The 21078-nt window shown below is 38.5% G+C and overlaps 1 protein-coding gene across 1 annotated transcript in view; it reads right to left on the bottom strand.

Moving 5' to 3' along the window:
* Positions 1 to 21078, bottom strand: part of INPP4B (inositol polyphosphate-4-phosphatase type II B) — a 467312-nt gene that overhangs the window by 364828 nt on the left and 81406 nt on the right. Inside the window, exon 5 of the mRNA XM_085313208.1 lies at positions 19171 to 19242. Coding sequence (XP_085169334.1) covers positions 19171 to 19234 — 64 coding nt within the window. The 5' untranslated portion in view covers positions 19235 to 19242. The remainder of the gene's footprint in view (positions 1 to 19170; positions 19243 to 21078) is intronic.

Genomic DNA, 21078 nt, shown 5'->3' with positions numbered 1-21078 from the left:
TATGTATCTGGCCTTAGGATGATCTGAAATCAACCACTCAACTTTGAAGAGCACAGTAATCAGCACAGCTCTTGATTTGCTTGAGTCACTGCAAGTCAGCCACCAACACCTTCACTCAAACAAAAACATAGCCCTCGGACCTCGTGCAAAATCTCTGAACTCAGTGGTTCAGCTTGAAACTCTGGGGCTCACCTGCAGCACGTGTCAAGCTCACCCTGCTCGCAAGTACTGGCTGGGCAAGATGTCCCTGAAGAATCCTTTAGATCGCATGAAGAAGATGAACAGCACAGTGGTCTATGAGCATACATCTTCCTTGCAGAAACATTTCTGGTGCTACTGAAAATAGGACATCACCCTGAGGAGTGAAAAAGATAGCTTAACTTCACAGCCTCGATAGATATGGTAGTATTTAGTGGTTTAAGAGATCAGAAACATAAACATCTGCTGGAGATACTATGCTGAAGTTTCACTTCAATAGCTGTTGTTTGGCAGCCTTCAATTATGTAGATTGAAACTGTTTCTTGTAGTCATTTCCCACCACTTCCAAAGTCTCTATCCCTCATTCAGGATCAGAGAAGTAGTAATTATATTGATGGTAGTGCTTTCACAGTTTGTATGGAACAGAGAGTTTTCACATAAGCAAGAAAGGAATTATACATGAATAAGATAGTAAAGGCACAAGGGAAGGCAAAGAGGAAAGTGATTTAGTAGAGCAGTTGAAGTACATTAATATATCATAGATACACACTGAAATGTCGCTTTAGTGAGTTTCTCTTTCACTGACTGCTGAATGATGATATATTCTTTATATTTGTATATATGAAAGGCTCTAATGTGCTGCTATGTTGGCCCAGAACTTCCGAGGAAAAATGCTGCTTGAGACAGAAATAATCGAATTTTTACCACTAACGGCCTTTTCACTTGTGCACTAACATATTCTCTTTTAGTTAAGCATAACAGTATCTTAGAAGGGACAATGAAATGTTATAAATGTACAATATAAGCCAGGGATCTAATTTAGAGTCCCTAACAATATAAAATCCAGAAAAATCTGGATTCCTATTGTGTTAAAAATGGAACAACTTTATGCTCTACTGATTTTTTAATGCAGCAGATCTTGGAGAGAAGATGTAAGATGATGCCATGCAGAGAGATGCAAGGGAATATTTTTTGAAGTGGAAGAATCAGACAAATCATGAATCACCGTTGTCACTGCTAAATCTGCGCATGTTCTCATTGCTATTATTAGATCACTGACCACCATCCTATCTTCCGTGCCCAAGGACCTTAAGAATCCTTTTCAAACTCTCATAAACCAACAAGTGACAATCAAACAAGCGAAATCAGCATAATCACCGCAGCACTTTTTGACTTTCTCTTCTGCTCTGAGCTGCAACTTTCCATCTAAACCACAATTCCATCCCCAAATTTAGAGTTTTATGCCAGAAACTATTTGTAGACTCTGTTACAAAAGAATTGATCAATGAATGAATATAAAAATCAATATGAATGAGTATAAGTCATGAAGGATAAACAGGCTACCAATGACATTGAAAATCCTGTCTAGTTTCGCTTCCACAAACAAGATTCAACCATGCCAAAACTAGATATCGAATTAGCACATTTGACATTTTTTAACAGTTTACTCTGGAAAATAGATGTGTTTCCAAATGGTGTGTCTTCATGTACATTTCTGCTACATCCTGCTACATTTCAAGATTACATTACTATGGATCCAGTTTTTTACAGTGCTAAATTGAACAAGATTCAAGAAAATACATATTAAAGAGAACAAATATTTAAACAAAAACTACTTTTCTGAAATGTGCTGCTGCTGTACTACTATAAGAATTTGACTAAGTGAATCAGAGTCATCTAGACCTAGCATTATCTTCTTAAACTTTCTGTAATAGTCCCAAACAGAAACATAAAAAAAAAAAAAGTTTACAATAGGCAGCAGAACTAGCTCTCTCTTCCCCTTCAGCCTCTCAACTTCTACTTTCTCATCCCAGCTCATTTTACCAGATGGTTTATAACCCTAGAAATACAATGATTTAGCTTAAAAGGGACCTCTGGAGGTCAGCTTGTGCACTGCACAAAGCATCACCAACTTCAGCACCACCAGCTTAAAARTTAGACAGAGCTTCAAAATTACATCAAGTCACTTAGGGTCACATCCGGTCCGATGCTGAGTATCTCTAAAGATGGAGATTGCACAGCTTCCYTGGGCAACTTGCTCCAAACGACTGACTATCCTTATTGCGACTTTTTTTTTCCTAGAATCCATTTGGAATTTCCCTTGCTGTAGCTTATACCTGTTGCCTCTTGCCCTTTCACTGTGCACTTGAAAAGACTCTGGCTTCTCAGCCTCCTTATGAAGCCTTCTTAATAATGATCCATAGTTAAAAACAATACGATGAAAAAAATGCACTGAAGAACTAAAGTGTCTGTCTCCCAAATTCTTTTCCTTCCTTGAGTCCAAATACCGTTTTGACTCCATTCTACAGCCACTGAAGGAAAGACTGCTACAACACAAGGTCACTTTGTTGCCTTAGACARCCATAGCATTGTAATGGTCTTTACCACTTGCCTCCAGAACTTCTTCCAAAATATATTTTCCAGGGTACATAAACTTAAGGGCTTAAATCACCAGAGCCTCTGCTGACACAAAGACTTCATGACTGCATACTGGTATTTTTGAACATCAGGATACATACCTGGTTGGCAGGGAAACTGCCACCTCATTTAGTCTGAATGTTTTTAGCAGAGATTTGATAAATGCATCTTTATCAGTGTGACATCTTTAGGAAAAGGAAACTCTTGAAAGAAGCTAATGCCTCTATCAGAAAATGAGGAAAAAAACTACAGACTGAGAGGATCCTAAGTAATTTTCTATATAATGCTCCTAGCCTATAGCCCAAGGGATAAGAGGGAATTGTAACAAAAGGGAAGGGCTGTTTTTCAAGGAGAATGCTACTGAAACAGCATTCTATATAATTGACAGCTTATAGCTAGGAGTGGGCAAGCATAGATCTTCTCAGATATTGATGTGGCAAGAGTCCAGGGAAACTCACAGTGAAAGATGTGCGGGACATGCAGTGTGGTACTTCACTGATCAGCAGTCTTTGTCATCTGATGTGCACAGCAATCTGAATGACACAACAGCTGAATGAGAGCTGTCCCCTAGATAGTGTGTTAATGCTCTTTATTCCTGCTGAATGTTCTATTTGCTGTTTCTATAAAGGCAAAAAAATGGGTTCTGAGTATTGACAGTTTGATATAGCAATTTAGATTTGCCATTGTCCCTTGTAAAATAATTAGCTTGAAGAATCAAGCTCAAGAATGTGCTAAGTGGGACAAWCAACCAGCACAGTGAACAGGAAAAGCATTTTGCAGTTACAGTGGAAGAATCACTGAAACTTCACTCCAGTGCATATATGCAACAAAAAAGGAAGCAAATGAAATACTGTTTCTGCATACTCTGCTATACAGGCAGAATAAAAACAAGAGAGGTCACAGGATTTATTGTATATGCCCCACTGCTTGCTGTATGGGGCATCATGCCTTTTGAGAGCTAATAATGCAATAACAATAACACAGGTCTCAACCCCCCAAGTTATAAAGCAATTTGCAGGGAGCTGGAGATATACTTGTATCAAAAAAAGATGACTTCAGTGAGGCCTAACAGAACTGAAAATTGTGAAAGGGACTAGTAAAACTAACAGAAAATAAGTTTTAATGCTAGCAAGACATTTACAAGCTTAGGGATGATAGTTCCTGCTAGCTTACTCGTGTTTTGATTAATGAACCCAGACAGCTATTCAGTTCAAACACCAGTGGTATACAGAATAAACTACTGAATAACCAAAACAAATATAAAACAAATGCAATGAGTGCAAGTGATGGTTTGTTTATTTTTATAAGAAGGTTAAAATATACACCTAATAGAAAATTAATTTGCATATGCAGACCTAAGACTGTATCTAATACATCGTAGAACAGCATTGAAAATGTTCCATTTCATAAGTTGTTGTCAGTCAGCTAGTTGATTAGTAAGCGACAAAAGTGGTACTTAAATAAAGAATGTTTTTTTACTTTCTGATCAACCTCTCATCAGTTTTATCTCAAATTCACTAAGCAAGCAGTCGTCCATGCTAGCTGCTCCTTGATACAGCACTCTGAGCATCAGAGAACCATATCCCTTCAGGACCATACAAAGCCTAAGAAACATTCTTCTCTCTGCTCTGTGGTGTGGACCAAAGTACTATAAGCTAAGACAACTGGCAGATTTGCTCCAAACGTGCACGATCTGAACTAATGTATTGCTAATACTAATGCAGATGTACCTGTGTGTCTAGTTGAGCTCCTGTTATGTAGTACAGCCCTATCTACTGATATCAGTATTCTCTAGGTAACAGAATGATACTGCAGCCTAAGATAAGCAAACATTTCCATTCCATATGAGCTCTGGTATCATTAGAAGACATTCAAGACTCAGGAACGTGAGGAGCAGGGACATGCTGGGACATGATATTGAGAAGTCTGAGAACCTGCAGCTCAGGTTTATACAAATGACAGAAGAGGGTGTTCAGAGCTTCTTTAGAAGAAATGTGCCATAAATTTCTGAGTAGCCTTAACCAAAGGCAAAAATCCATCTGTGAGCATTCTAYTGAAGTCATACCAGGGATCAGTTTTGACCCCTGGTGGAATGGGAACATTATCAAATTACGTTAAAGGAAATGGCTTTAATTAAATAATATTTAACTGTAGTTATATTATTTTTATTATTTTATATGTATTTTTGTTACATATGACTTATTCTTCATTCAGTGTTATTACAGTAATATTCTTTAAGTTGTATAAGATTTTATTAGCACTTTGTCTTATTTGATGGTTTTATTCATGCACCAACTCAAGAGATTTTATAATTGTATTTTCTATTACTAATGTATTCCTGTATGAACACAGGAGTAAGAAGTTGTAAYAGTGTAACTGAAGAAAAAGGAATCTATTTTCTTTTTACAGTGCAGAGGTGATTCTGTTTCCAGCAACTACAAAGGGTATCATAGCTCAGGACATCCTAAAAAAACAAGRAAAACTTTTTCAGAGCTCTGCTAAGTCCTGCATTCCAGGCTAATCTCAAGAGAGAAGGAAAAACCTTTAACAATTTTGAAGATGATGCTAAGGTCCACCAGTATTGCCTAGGAAATGATACTGCTGGGGAGCTACCTCAAAATTCCAACTTTTCCTGCCAACCAAGGGAAAACTATCTGCCCCTCTTCCAACTCCCTTTCTCAGAATAAGGTTCATATGTGGTGTTTGATGTTGGCAGCTGCTATTTTGGCATCATACATTCAGGCTGGCAGATGCTAAATAGCAATAAAAATGGCTGCATCTACAAATCTTCTGTGATGAAGCATTCATCGGAGGAGAGGGGACTACCATTTTTAGCAGCACTCCTGCAAGCAGGCAGCCAGGTAGCTAAACAAATCAAGGTAGTGCTGAAGGAAGACAGCTGACAAGTGAAAATTTCCAGATAGGTTATTTTCCCCAAGAGTAATTACACTGACCTCTGTTCATGGGCTTGAGGAAAGAAAAGAAAGCTATGTTGTGTGCCTTAGCTTTGGCTATGCCAGTTCTGCCATTTTTCCTGAGGAAGGCACAATTAGATCTTGTATCAAGAAACCCCAGATGCCCTGCAAAGCTCTCTCTCTCTTCTCTATCAGTGCAGAGAACAAATTATTCTTGAACACAGTCAGGGACTTAGTCTATTTATCCCACAATGCACTGTAAGTGCTTAATGCCAGATTGTAAGAGCTTGGTATTATTTTTTCCATCATTCTTTTCTCCTGTTTTTTAACCACGCTTCCATGATGGGCCTATTTCATTTTGACAAGTCAGCCAAACTGCAATAGTTCCCAGTTACAGTTGGATTTCATATACCAAAACTTTTCAAGCCATATCTTTAATATGAAGACAAATTTGATTTTCTGTATGCAATCTTCCAGTTTTATTATGAGCAATAAATGGCAGTTACATTTATACTGCCAATCTGAATAAGTAGATTGTTTTATAAGTTTCCTCTGAAAAAAAAGAAGRCACAGATATATCTTTTTGTGATGGATATTTGCTTTTTAAATGTCACTGTGACTTCCAAACCTCTACTCTCTAGATAGATTTTGTCATGGCACTGTGGGAGCTGGCAGGTTCTGAGGACTGGTATTCGTGGGGGCTCCTCRTGGTGGCAGTGCCAGGGTCTGTACTACCACCCTGTGAGGGTGCAGGCAGCCAGGGACAGCCGGGGACAACCCCAGCCCTGGGCACCAGGCAGCTCTGCAGGGACAGGGACAGGCMGAGTCTGGGCCAGGCAGTTACAGGGTCAGGGTCAGTGGGGCCCATGGCCAGGCAAGGGCAGACCTGTGGCGGGGCGGAAGCCTGGCACGGCTGCGGCATCGCAGGGCAGCTACTGACAGCCCAGAGCTGGACTGAAATGGGGGCCTGGTAGAGGGGAGAGGCCCCCAAGAAGTGGGCTGGGAAAGTAAAGYGTGTTAGCACCTTCAGGGCCCTGACAGTTTTGAACACGTTACACACGGAAGTTTTAAATCAATGAATGAAGTTGTGCATCATAAATTTGTCACTATGTTTCCAACATGTTATTTTTCCCTTCAAAGTTATCACTGGAACAAACTCTTCCTGTCCTTTCTATGAACCAGTTAATCTTTCTGAGTCAGCTGCTGCCCCAGTAAAGACTAACTGGGATATAGAAAGCTCCTAGAACTCTGTGGTCATAGCCAACACATCCATATTTTCAGGGCCATGCCATATTTCATTTTATTGCCTTCTTTCTCTGAAGAGAGAGAGAAAAAAAGAAAACTTCTCTTTCTGCTTTGGGAAGTRAAGTATGGAGAATCCTTACTCCAAACTCAAACCAGGACAGGAAATGGCTCAGTCTGATAAATGAAATGTCATCAGTGCTTCAGATGAACACATTCACCAGCAAAGGCATATTTCTGCCATTTGCATACTAGACTTCTAAGAAAAGCAAGAAGAACTGAAGAGACAGATATGAAAAATAGTGGTTTTTCCACAGCTTTGAAATAGCAGCAACAAGCAGTCTTCTGAGCACAGAACCTAGACTAAAGTTGGCCTTACAACAGATCTGTGGCAATTACCTCAAAAGTCATTAGTCTCACAAATAATGAGACTACAGTACCTCTCATTTTGCAAAGTAAAATTACATGACCAGCTTACTGATGATGCTGCCTTGGACAACACTATTTTCCCACTGGAACACACCTGCACCTGAAAATCACAGACTCCCTGACCTGCTCTGCAATTCCTCAGCTACATCCAAGAGTGACTGTGTTTATGAGCTGGTTCCTGCTATACTTAGGTGCTGCATCAGAATGAAACAAGTTTAAGAAGTTAAAAAGCTCTCAACTCTGTGTCTGTAGGAAGCAGACGACAGTCCTTAAGTAACAGGATGATATACTATTGCCTTATTTCTAAAATTATTCTTCTTCAGATAAACAAGTACATGTGCTATTAAAAAGCTTAGTGAATACACTAAACCCTTGAAACGATACTCTAATACTATTTACAGCACATRTAGTGATGTGGTCTTATTATTTTAAGGAAACGGTGCTAAAAATTCTGCTAACGTTTTTTGACTACTACARTTTCTAATTCCCGTACTACATCTGAGTTAAATTATCATGAATCTCAGAAACTCATAAAATTAACTAGAAGAATTCATGGCATCAAAATGTGTTTTACATGTTTAGACACATCTGATTATCATTGTGCCCTTCAGAAATTGTTATATATTCCCAGCACACCAAATTTTACATAGCATTACCATTAAATGTGGTCCAATTTCAGCTAACAAACCAGAGAATAATGATTAGGATGAATCCAATAATTTATCCGAGTTTTTAAAAATTAAGTACATTAATGACTTTATACAAGCAAGATAAGGTTTTTCAACAATGGCATTGGAGGGCTCTTTGAACAAGAAATATTTGCTTTGTTAAATACATTCCTAAACAGTATTTTCAGTATCATAAATAAATAAGGTAAAATAACAATCAAATAAAAGGGGAGGTTTTGAGTGCACGGAGCTTGTCTAATATATACTGAGTATTTTAAGACTAAACRGAATTCCTACTTAGCTAAGAATAATTAGGTTTACTAAATTAATAGTAAAGGCACAATTTCAGAATCTGCAGAATTACAAATTTGTCACATTAATGGAAAAGCCTGTGGACATTAAAGGAAAAAGCAGACCTAATTCTGCTTCCTGTGAAGATGGTATAAATTTTGCCAGTGATCAGTGTGAACAAGACTGGTTCCACTAAATACACTCAAATAGAAACTCAGGTTTCTCTATTTGAGAAATTTCTCTATTCTTCTTGTTTCTCTATTTTGCACATAAAGCCAGGATAGTTGGATTCTTATTGTCTTCCCCCAGACAAGATGGTTTTGTGGTTATTGTTATACTTGCATGGAGCCTGTTGAGAAAGTAGGTTATCTCTGTTGCTCCAGACCCAGCAATGCGATTGTCTCACTTAAAAATTATGCCAATTTAATCTAGCTAAAACCAGGCTTGTCATCAGCTGGGCAGCCAAGGGCAGCTAAACATAGGTGAGCAGCATTGTATCTTTGTGTGCTCTTGGCAAAGACGTGTGTCCCTTAATCACACTTGATGGGGTAGCTAGACTCAGCTGGACCTTTGGCCTTTTCATAGTGGTAGTCCTTAGCACCTTCTGCAATCAGGATCACATCAGGTGTGCACTGGTGTGCAGGGGGTCTTTTCAATATTGGCTAGTTTAGAAATGAGATTTACAGAGTGTGGGAGTTGACAGAAGACAAGGCATGAAGGTGATCTGAATTCCTTTCCTTGCTCTCAGGTGGGGATATCTGGACCCAAGGCATCAACTAGAGGCACGAGGGGTAGCATGTACTAAGCCCAGCATTGAACGTGCAGCCCCCAGGGAAGCTCAGAGCAGACAAGCTGCTGGCAGGCTGTAACAGGYTGTTTGAGAACCAGATCCTGCTTGATCAGCCCAGTCCAGGATCCCATTGTGTTAGTTACTGTAGGCTCCTGCCAGTAGGACTCACTCATTGTCTAGATACATACGACTAACAAAGTATGCCAGAAAGACCATATTATCTAATCTTCAGTTTCATGTGAAGAATTAAGGCACTAAGAGCTTAGATGTTACRCTAATGGCTACACAAAATAAAAATTGAATGTACATTTCCCATCTACAGTGAGCTTTTCCACCACACGTCATTTAATACTCAGAGAGGACAACATAAACCAACCAAAGTTGGATTATGAATACTTTACACATGCAGCCTCTTAGTTACAATGCTAAGTACTATGCAGCTAGTAATCCTTCCAGAGGTTCTGCAGTATTGCCCTCACCCACCACTCACCTGTGTTGGTCAATGCCATTCAAAGGATATTTTGGTGGCTGATGGACATGAAAGGAGTTGTGCCATTATTCATGCCCTAAATGCTGTCCTGTCGTAGTTTTAATTAATACTAACCATTGCTTTGCAAATACAGGAATAAATCTGTTCTTCTTTTGAATCTCTTCTTTCTTTAAATCTCTCCTGCACCAGTTAAGATAAACAACATTCCTACAATGTTTTTTCATAAGAAACTGTCACTGTTTCTTAAATATGCAACTATCTACCCATTACCATTTTCTACCTCCAGTAATATCKCTTTCTCTCTCATTAGTAGTTCAAAATATTCTCATATTCTACAACACCTCATTAAATTGAAATCCTGATTATTTCTATTGTGTTAGCAAGTGTGCCACTGACATTATAACGGTTATTTTTTTTCCTATTCAAATGAAAGAAAAATCAGTTCAATTTCATTCTTTCCAGATGAATTCCAGTTCCTTTTATTTAAACATACCTATTTATACTTATTTCCAATGTTACACTTTTTCTTTGTAATGAAACATCTTTCCATGGTGCTTCCTTTGCAATTATACCATAACAGGATGAGCCTGCACAGTAAGGCAAGCTGAGAACAAGACTTCAGTGATCTTGTTTAGCTGATGTTGTTCATTCACCTCCAACACATCCTGAAGCCCTTCTTAGCATTGCAGAGGCAAAGAGCCCCTGTGTGGGGTTCCCTACTAACATGTTGTTCAAGTAATACTCACTTTTTTCCTCCTGTCAAGTGTTGGTGAATTATTTTGCTATGTTGGAAATGTTTGCTGTGGAATAAGCCATGTTCTAGTATGTGTTGTGTAGGCACAATACAAAAAGAGTAGACCAGTTCTTAATCACTTTCAGTGTAAATATAAGCCAAGAGAGAACAGGTAATGAACAGAGAGAGCATGGGAGATAATAATGAGAAAATGAAGGCCAATRAGAAAAGTAATAATCACAGAAGGCCAATCATAGCTCTTCTAGGTATCACATTGGGGGAGATGTCATGACAGTGTCATGAAGAGAGAATGAGGTGATTTTGCAGATATTTATGAGGGAATGTGAGATGAAGCTTTGTCAGGAAAAACTTCAAGGTGCTTATGGGGGGTGGATTTTCTAAAGCACAGAAGGCATTGGAGAATATGCACCCTATCAACTTTTAGTAGGATTGCTATTCACAAAGCACTTTGAAAGTGCAAGATGTAATTTCTTGTTCTTCCAACCCATTTTTAAAATACAGACAAATTAGAATATAAACAAATAAACAAAATCCAATTGCTTTACCAGATAATGTCAAACATAATCTCTAAGAGTGCCATAATCTCTAAGGTGCTGTAAAATCATTTTGTCGCCTTTGGTAAATCATTTGGATTCCTTATAGRAATCTCAATTTCACAAGTTGTGAGCCACAATTAATCTTTTTCAAGGGTTCTGTGGAAATGACCAAGGATTAAAAGCTCCAAAAGCATTGATATTTGTGGCGTGTTGGTACAAAGTAGGACTCACAAGTACCTGACAGAGCCAGTTCATGCTGGGAGGTCAGGTTTGGCAGCACTGCTCAAACACAGGTATGTCAGGTGCCTTTGACCATCACCCTATCAGGGGAGGCTGCAGGACAAGAGGATACGGATTGGTCATGCTTCAGTTGGGCAGAAGGGAAGGGAAGGAAATCTGTCTAATGGTGATAAGAAGCAAGAATTAAAGGCCTCTGTGGAATCAGACATTGCCTTAGGAGGGAGAGGTTGTTTGGCACTCCCTTCTAACCCATCCTGATATACTCTGAGAGGAAAATCCTTACGCACTAGTAGAAATATGGATGCACACCAGGTAAATACTAGCAACAAGCTCAGGGTGCTATAAAGAGCTCGGAGGCTGTTACTCTTATAGTGATAATAAGCAATGAGTATGAAACAATATGAAACAAAAAAATTATGTCAGAACTGAAGTTCTGACTGGTCAACAGCTGAAGTAGAATGTGACTGGCTTAAAGTTATGAGAATAAAAAGTATCTTTGAGCTTTCCCATATACACCAAAAAGCATAAGCTACCTAAGCCAGATCTTGGTTGAAAAATGGGAATGGCAATTCTTTTCCTCAGAAAGAACATTCCATGAAATCCCTAGGTGTCTGATTTATATTAAAGTAATTGAACATTCAGAAGCCAAAAACAATTTATAACCACTTAAACAAAAATTAATTTCCCTCTCCATTATCCAGGTTTTCCTAGAATAGTTTGAATGACTAAAAACCTTCTGTAATTTTTAGTGACCTTTAAATCATTCTGGGATAATGAAGATAATCAAACGTTCATGTAAAAACTACAGAAGAAGAAAAGATGTCCTCCTTTTTCTCCTTTTTATTTGGCTAAGTTCTATATCAAGCTGTCACTATACACTCTGCGGATTTTAAAAAGATGGGGCTGGATGTGATTCATTTTTTAAAATGTTCTGGGTCACCAATAATGAGTTTTCATTTTGCATATGGTATATAATATGTAGTAGAGAAATTATTTTAGAAAAAAAATTATTTTTCTATATGTATTCATGCAATGTTTGAAATGAACAGTTTTACTCTCAAAAGATACTGTCTTGGAAAAATGAAAGCATTGAAATCAGGGCATGAAAGTCCTTGCGCATCCTGTCAAGAATCAACATAAATAAGCTCTATAAGCTTAGTCTATTTGTCTAATCACATGTTATTTATAACATTGAACATTTGTTTCCACACTGCATTGCTCAAAGGGTTTTCTTTCCAACCAATTTCAGCACATACAGAGCATCTGAAAAAGACTACTTCTGTCTGATTAAGAGAAATCTGATACTGAAACTGGAACTGATTGAGACTGTGCCCAACTGTTCAAAGAACCAATTATCTTACATATTAACCTAAGCTCTCCTCAGCAGCACTGTAAGTGAAGAACATGTCAGAATCTAGTTTAAGATGAAGACAAAATACCACCACTATTGAATTATCACAGGGTCCATCTGCGCTGAAACTTAAAATGGAATCCAAATAAAAATGTGTTTACTTTCACATTTCAGCATACGTATCTGACCCTGCATCATTTTTGGATACCCCATAGTTCATTTTTTTCATAGATCATAAGTAAGCTTGAGGTAGAGAAAATTTTCTTAGTGATCCAAATTTTTAGAAAGAATTCAGCTATCCAAATTAAAAAAATGTTACAATACAATAATCTGGTTATTATTTTCTTGCTAAAAATTCTTTTGGGGGTTCCAATATTGGAGCTGAATTCAAAAAGCAAAAAGGAAAAGGATCTAATAGGTAAGTGAAACAGCAGCTATGCAAACTCTTCCCCAAAATCACTTAACTGCATTGACATTTCTAGCAGAAGACAGAAACTAATTGCATATTCTGATTACCAGTGTGACTACACTGTGTCTTAGGGCTAAATTCCCTCTTGTGATCTGCTCACTTAAGTGTGAAATCTTCAAGGATGTCTGTACAAGACCAACAAAATGCCCTTGTTATGCTGTTCCTGATTTTGGAGAATATATGCTAGTGGGTTTGCATCTGACTTCTATTTCATTAAACGTGCTTTTATATTTGCACAAAATACTCTCTATTTTTTTTCTCTCATTATTGTTCAGAGCTGCTACCTCCCTTGTTCCACAGTATTTCATTAGTTGAAGTTATTTGGTGTACACATTGTATATGATATCTGTACTGTTCTGGGATTCCTTGAGCTGAAAGTCAAATACTTTTGCCCAGTGCTCCAAGGAAACAAGGTTTATATGATCATGTTCTGTGTTTGCCTTCCTCTTGCTCATCAGGAGCTTGAGAATAAAGGGGCTGATTTCAGCCATATTTGATGGGAGGCAGAGATTTTAGATATGATGTTTTTACAGTTTTCATCAAAACAGGTAGCTGCACAGAATAAAGTGACTTTAGTAGTGACTTCACAATCTATCAAGTAGCAAAAATATCCACGAGAGAGGGAATGCTAAATGATGGAAAGGCAAGGTTTGCCTGCAGCTTGCACCACCTCTATCACAAAACTAAGTAAGGTTAGGACACAAATGGGTAGAAAACCAGACTTCTTCCATTTCTCTGTCTACAAAACCACTTGTTCATTAACTGCAAGTGGGCTTCCTGTTACTTCATGATTTTCTTACTCTGAAAGACAATCTGATCTAATCAAATAGACTTTTTTCAGGTAGTAAAGGATGTACCTACCCAACAGCAGAACATAATGCAGAGATACTTAAGCTGGTGGAAACCAAACTTCAGTGTCAAAAGAAGCAAAAGCACAGCTGAGCCTGTATTATTAATAATATAGCATCATTTATTATTTGATGCAAGGTGCACACATATCTGCTCAGGCTGGACAATTTCCACCATACAATACAGATTCTGTTAGAATGATGACAGTGGATGAGAGAGACCTCCATCAGACATTTCTGACACAGTCTATTTACTGAATAATTCGTGAGTATAAATAAGAAAATACCGAGTTAGGACTCACCAGCACTCTCTAAAAAATGAAGGATGAATAAATTAAAGAGTGTCATGCTTTGTAACTGTAAGCAACTAGCTGTCAGGAAAGAGTCAAGAGTCAGAAGGTAGCTTTGTGTCTGATAATAACTAGTTTAGAACCACTTGACACTTTAAATGTTTCCAGTTAACACAGAGGAGACTACTGGTGAAACTGTATGACTGACATCCGACATTTACTTTAAGGTCCAAGGAATGTACCTTTAAACAGCAAATTAAAAAAGACACTAAGAAATGTGCATGACTGATTCAGAACTGAAGAAGCTATCTTGGAATTTTCATGGTTTAATCTTTGGAGGATTAATCTTTGGCAAAATAATTAGAACAAAGGAAGTCATACAGCCCATGAAATGTAAGGAGAATGAGTAGTAATAATGACAGTGGTACAGTTGTAAGAGAAAAATCAGACTATACAGTACACACAAAAAATACCTAAGATAAGAAAAACACCTAGGCCTGAGTTACAGATAGCAAAAATGGTGCATGGACCTTAGATATGTTGTAGCAAACACAAGGCAAAACAAGATAACAAGGCGCAGGATACAAGGCGCAGCAGATTACTTCACTTAGCAGGAGTTCGCAAGTGTCAGCAGAGCAGACAAGGCCCAGGCAATGATGGTAACAGTAATACCACTGTCTCAGAGGAATTCTTCATTCTTCATATTAGGTGCTAAAGATTGCCTGAAAGATGTGAGTAAGCCAGCACATCCATGGCTTATTAGTATTATCTAAGCAGCTTAAAAGAACATGCCTACTTCCACAACTGCTGACCAGCTGTGGGCCTCTTATAGGAGTAAGAGGAAAGAGTTTTGATGGTGTGATCACATTCTGGTTATGCTCTTTGTAAGCCAGCACTAACACCACTGCATCTCCATCTGTCTGAATTCTTCATGCAGCAGAATACTTACATGTGCATCTAACTTCAAGCATAACAGTAGTCCTATCAAAAGCAATGAAACTTCTGATGCACCATGTATCAGACATATACTAAAATATTTTGCTTTGTCAGCTCAGGGAAAAGAATTTTGTACAGGCCAGAATGCTGGTCTAGTAGAAAGAGTTATAAATGTGAGAAAAGAAGTAGAAAATGTACATGAAGGTGCTAATTCCTCACAGGATTTATAGATCTTCTAATAGTGGCAAATCCCCAGGATCTAATAAGGTGAGGGAACTTTCTAAAGGTCCACTTCAATTAACTCATGGTCATATCTCTCAAGGATAAACTTTTTGTTCTGTAGGACTCTACTTTTTACTTTTTTCTGGACTCCCTACACATTCTTGGATTTGTTCTTAATAGAAATGTATTTTTGGTCCTCAGTTATTCCTTCAAATGTCACCCATAAAATACATGTCCAGAAGATTTGATAGCATGAACATCTTTGTTATTTGTAAGTGACTATTCTTGGACAAATTGCATCCCTTTGTGAGATTCCTTTACAATACACATAGATAATATATGAAGAAGGAGACAGCAGAAACTTGTAAGATTGAAAGCTGATTTCTACCCCCAATATGAAGAAGCTGCAGTAGAAATGGGAGATTTATGGTACAATTTACTCCTTCATTAAGCAGCAGACACTGTAAGTGTCAGCCAGTGGCTACAGATATTTCAGTACTGGCTCTGCCTACTGTCTCATTAGAAACTRGTACAAGAAATGGCACTCTTTAACCTGCTACTTTTAAAAATGAAGTATGCCATCATACTTTCATGAATTAGAATAAAAATATATTTGGATGCATGTGCAACTAATGTTTCACTAAAACTTTAGAAATATCACATAATAACAAACCTTGCAAGTCAATTGTGCATAATGTGCAGTGAAGCACAATGCATCCTCTCACTCTAGAGAAAAGTGTGATATTTGACACATCTTTCAGGATAAATTCAGTGGAGTATGCATTGTTCTCTGCAATAGCCTTATGGTTAACTCTTTCACAGTCCATATTCTGTCTAATTTCTGAGTCACAGATGACCTCACAGCCAATCTATTTTTATTATTTTCTGACAGATATCTGTACTGATGTATAACTCTATTTCTGTAAACAGGCTATTTCCTCAGCAGGTATCTGAATTTTATCAAATGTATCATTTATCAAATGAAGTTCTTCATATAAACATTGCTTTTCTTGTTTTAAAAGAGACGATCTTGACAAAAAAGACATGCTTGAAAGACGATCACTACTACAGGTTTTTTTCCTGAAAATAGTATGTTCTATTGGATATAAACTCACATATAATGCCACATTTTCATATGAACACACCCAAGTTTTATCTGTATTGCAAATGTATGCATGCAAAGCAGGCATTTGCACAAGCAAAATAGATAAAGGCCTGCACATATTCAAGCTTTTTTGGCATAACTTAGTTCGATTCTCCATATTTAAACATCTAGCCTTACGCATCCTAAATATAATGCAGTGTATGCTGACTTTAAAATCTGGGACATTTGCTGTGAATATTTTGTGCAGCACAGGAGAAGAAAGAGATATGGAACCCTAGGAAGTTTACTTAGACTGTCAGGGTTCTGAAAAGTGATGCACGAGACAAATATCAGTAAGAATAGTATATACAGTAGCAAGCAACTTTATTCATGGAGATATGAGAGAAAGAGACTGTACAAAGATTTGCCAGTTACCTTATTAAAAAAAGACTGAAATAGAAAATATATTCATTATAGTGGATCAACTGAAACCTTTACAAAGACGGAGTACTTCATAAATAAGGTAGTTTTATCTAGCAAAGAAGCCTGAGTCTGAATACAGTGTTTCAGTCAAATTAAATCTAAACCATACTGAACAGCAGACATGCTTCTTGCTCTTGGAAACTTCCAATGGTAGATATGGTCTATCAGTTTGTCTCATACAGCTATACGTGCCTTTTAAGACATCTGCCTTTTGGTCCTGCAATCCATGTTGGGGATCCTTTAATCCCAACAGAGGTCTGATTTAATTTAAGCTTTTCAGTGTCTTGGCCTATCCCCCAGGCAGCTTCTTGCCAGATTAGTGCTGAGGAACTGCCTGGGTCTCCCACCTTTGCTGGACTGCAGCTTCTCATCACAATATTAACAGCCAGTTGCTTGGCTGAAAGCAGAGATGTAGCTGGTTTTCAAGGCTTCTACACCCCAACCTCAACCTCTTCAAGTGTCTTGCTGTTAAGACAGAGCAGATCTAACACAGAATTAGTAATAAAGTCATGTTCAGTCTGATGTTGCTCCTTGACATGGTGAAAATATATTATATATATGCAAAACTGAATCATGACAGATTGTAYCTACAGGAGAGAAAACAGCTCTTACAAATCAAAGCTCTTCTCCTCAAAAATAAATAATAATTGAATCAGAATAACAGGTTTCACCATTAGTAAACCATTGGGGCCACATGCTGTGCTGTGTTGATTGCTGAATGAATAAACCTATCCCTCATTGTTTATTGGATGAATAAACCTTTTGGGACATGTGACGGTGTGTAGCTAGCACACAATGACTCAGCATTTAGACATTTTTAATCAACACGCTGAAATTAAAATAATTAATTAATACTTGGCAACCATTAGCTAATTGAATCTTACAGTGCCCTCAAGTACCTAAGCACTACTATTTACACTTCACAGATACTGACCATCCATTTAAGTTGCACGGAGCCACCATGGAGTTGATACTAGAGCCATGATTTGTGCTCAGAAGTTCCTGACTCATGGTGCAGTTTCATGTTACAGTTAAACCAATCTAACAGCTCCCTGAAAAGAGAGGCCTATTCCCCATCTCTCCCACACTCCTGCTGCCTGCCTTGCCCTAGATTTGACAGTCATGCAATAGCCAAATCACATTATGCTCAGTGTAAAATGCCTTGAACCTAATACACACATACGAGGATCCCACATCTCAGAGAGACAGAATTCACTGTACATGCCGTGTGGGTATCTGAGTATATGCAGTGTGGCTACCTCTGCACCTGAGCAGAAAGTCCAATATGTTAGATTTGTTTATGTAGGTGGAAGAAGGAATGTGCAGATGCTGTGTCTAGAGCCTCAGCACCCCTGAAGATGGCCCTGCAGGATGGCTCCTTGTGCAGAACACATGCTTCCTTGAAAGCAGTCACCTCATACATACGGTGTAAAATGTCAGTAAACTGACAGGATTTCTTTAATTCAGTGTTCTTAGCAAAAACTTTCCTGTCTGCTTTCTTTAAGATTTTTGAGTCATTAAAGAGATGCTACCATGGCTAACCTTCAGCTGCTATTTGTGCTGTTTCATAGTGAGAGTATTCAGCATTCAGATTTGTCAACAATCTTTGTTACTGGTGAAACATAGTGTTTTTTTCTTGCTTTCAGGAGGAATATTTTAAAACATATTCTATTCACTGAAGCATTGAATTATTTTTCAAGAGGAATAGTCTGCATGCCAAAATTTAGCTTCTAACTAAATGTTGATAATTGCATGTCTACTAGTAAGGTTGTAATCAGAGTCATCCCCTTAGCTCAGGTTATTCTTAGCTCTGAGGTCATAATCACCGTCAGTGACTCAGCCAGTCATCGTAATTCTTAACCATTTTGTTTTCCATGATAGTTCTATTGCTTGAGATAAGTTTATTAAATATGTATATTTGGTCATCTGGATGCAAAAAAAAGAATACCATCTCCTTGATCTTGTGTTACAGGCAACATGCTTTACTCTCTCTCCAACTATACTACTTCAACTATCAATTTTAGCTTTTCTCTGGCTGTAGATTTTCAGACCTTCCTATGGCTTTCTTTGGAGAAATTGCTTAATCTACAGAGCAATCGCTATGACTGGGCTGCCAAGTATAACCCTCCTGGACTACTGGAAAGGCTGCAGCTCATGTTTTCTGCATATTCCTTATTTTCACATGTCTGTGACCCATCCCTACATCTCCATTATTTCAGAAAGCTGCTCTGCCTCTAAGGTCACATTTATTTCTGCTATTCATGGCAACTGCCCATCTCATCCTCTTTCTGTTTTCCCTACTCTATCTTGTCTACCACCCATGAGCTTGTCATACCACCTGCCTTTTTCTATTTCTCCTCCTTTTTCCTCTGTCTCATATGCCCTGACATATCTGAACAGCTCTGGGGCTTCTGACACCACCATCCTTCATATGGTCACCCCCCCCCATAAGGTTTCACCTTACCTCTGCCATACATATATCTCTAGCATCTTAATTTCAGGCCTTCCCCTCTTACCTTCAGAGTTCTGGTTGGACATCTGATTGGACTCTTTTTCCATCCTGGCCTCAGAAGATACCATGAATAGTTCTGGAAGAAAAAAAAAAGTGATTGTACTAATGAACTTAAGAAAAATAAAAAATTCCTGGTAGAGATCATGAAAGACAAAGCATTATGCTCCATAGATACAACAGCTATGTAATCCTGCACCTTCAAGGATATTTTTTATTGCTATTAACTACAAAGTACCTTTGGAAAAAAAAATGTTAATTTAGATACCATTCCAGTAAAGTAGACTTTATAATGATAATTTAAATAATTAAGATATTGGTAGCAATAGTCTCTGAACTTTGTTAATACCTCAGAAAAAGCCCTTGGTCAACACAATTTATACTGGAATGACATGACTCTGCAAACTTTTTTTATGTACAGTGTTTTCTAGAACCTGACTATGTAAGCAGTAAACAAAAAATTGGAGCAAAATTAAGGTGATCCGAGCACTTCTATCGAGCAGTTGAAATCTTTTTAAGGCAGACTCAATTTTCAAGTTAACACTGAACTTCAGGGTTTCAGCTTTTGTTTTTTGACAGCTGTAGTATCTTACAGCTGTCACTGTAAGGTATGCAGGTATTTTTTGTAACCCTTATGCTAACAATACCTCCTGCCAACCTAAACTCCAGTTCAGATGCTGCACCTGCTACATGGAAAATATTACCAGGAATTAATTACACTAACTTCTCATACTCTCCTGACACTCAATTACAGGTATTACTCAGCCACATAGCATGAAGTTGTTTGCACTGAGTAACAGAGAACCAAAGAGAAACCTTTGCTAGCACACCCAGCATATGAGACTGGTGAGCTGTCCAAAACAATATTCTTCTAATATGAAAGTTTGGCATCTGGCATGCTTAGCGTTGATGATGGTTTCCAYCTGAGGTTTCCTAACTTTTGTTCTTATCGAGTTCTCAAGAGATGATATTCACAGTCCTTTCAGACTGTAGAACTCTTGCTGCTAGAAATTTATTCCAGTATGAAAATCCAAGGTGTACTAACAAAATTTAAATGCTGACAACTGGATCAAAATGAACGATGAGCAAGCTGGAACTGGAATGGAAACACCTTCASAGCATGCATAAATTATGCTGATGAGATAAAAGAACAGTCTGTTGCTAACTTTAAACCATATAAAACAGGAAAGACATTTCTAARGAAGTGGTCTTAACTGAAGTAGAAAAATGAAATGCTTAAAAGAGGGAATGAGTAATATACATAGAAATTTTTGACAGCACTTTTAAATGCAGCCCGAGGTCAAGAGGAACTTGTAGAAGTTGCAAAGGCTTAATGAAAGTTGAATGAAAGTTCAACAGAGGACAGTTTTTGGTCTCTAGAAATAGCAGGGTTATGCTGGGAAATCAGGTTTTAAGGCTGCTCGGCTGGTCATCATACTATTATAAAGCTTAAGGAAAAGTCACAGTGTTTTAAACGTCAGGTTTGGAGAAGACAGCACGATGGCAAYACACAAGAAAGCAGGCGTGGTGCTCCATCTGCAGGCGCCCGGGAATACAGCAGACCCACGAGAATCCCCGGCAGCAATGAACTACGCTTGGAAAATATTTCATCGCAGAGAGACACACGCGTGAAAAACACGCGTAGTTACAAACCCGTGCGACCAGAGGGCAGCTGAGTTCTGAAATACGCGGGGGAGAGCAAACAGAACTTACACGGGCGAATTCAAAGGGTCATACCCCAGCTTTTACTCGGGCGGCTCGTGAGGGGCTGTGAGGCCGAGACCCGCGCGCCTAAGGGGAAAACGCGGCGAAGCGCAGCCGAGGCTGCCGGCAGCCGCGACGCTCCGCCGACACCGACCCCACGGCCCGACCCGCCCTAACGGCCGCAACGGCCGCCCCGTCACGGCGCCGGGCC

The sequence above is a fragment of the Rhea americana genome, unplaced genomic scaffold (assembly GCF_003343005.1).
Source record: "Rhea americana isolate MKP2758 unplaced genomic scaffold, rheAme1 scaffold_38, whole genome shotgun sequence".
NCBI classification, from domain to species: domain Eukaryota; kingdom Metazoa; phylum Chordata; class Aves; order Rheiformes; family Rheidae; genus Rhea; species Rhea americana.
Note: the sequence above shows the minus strand (reverse complement) of the source record. Positions and strands in the feature narration are given on the sequence as shown.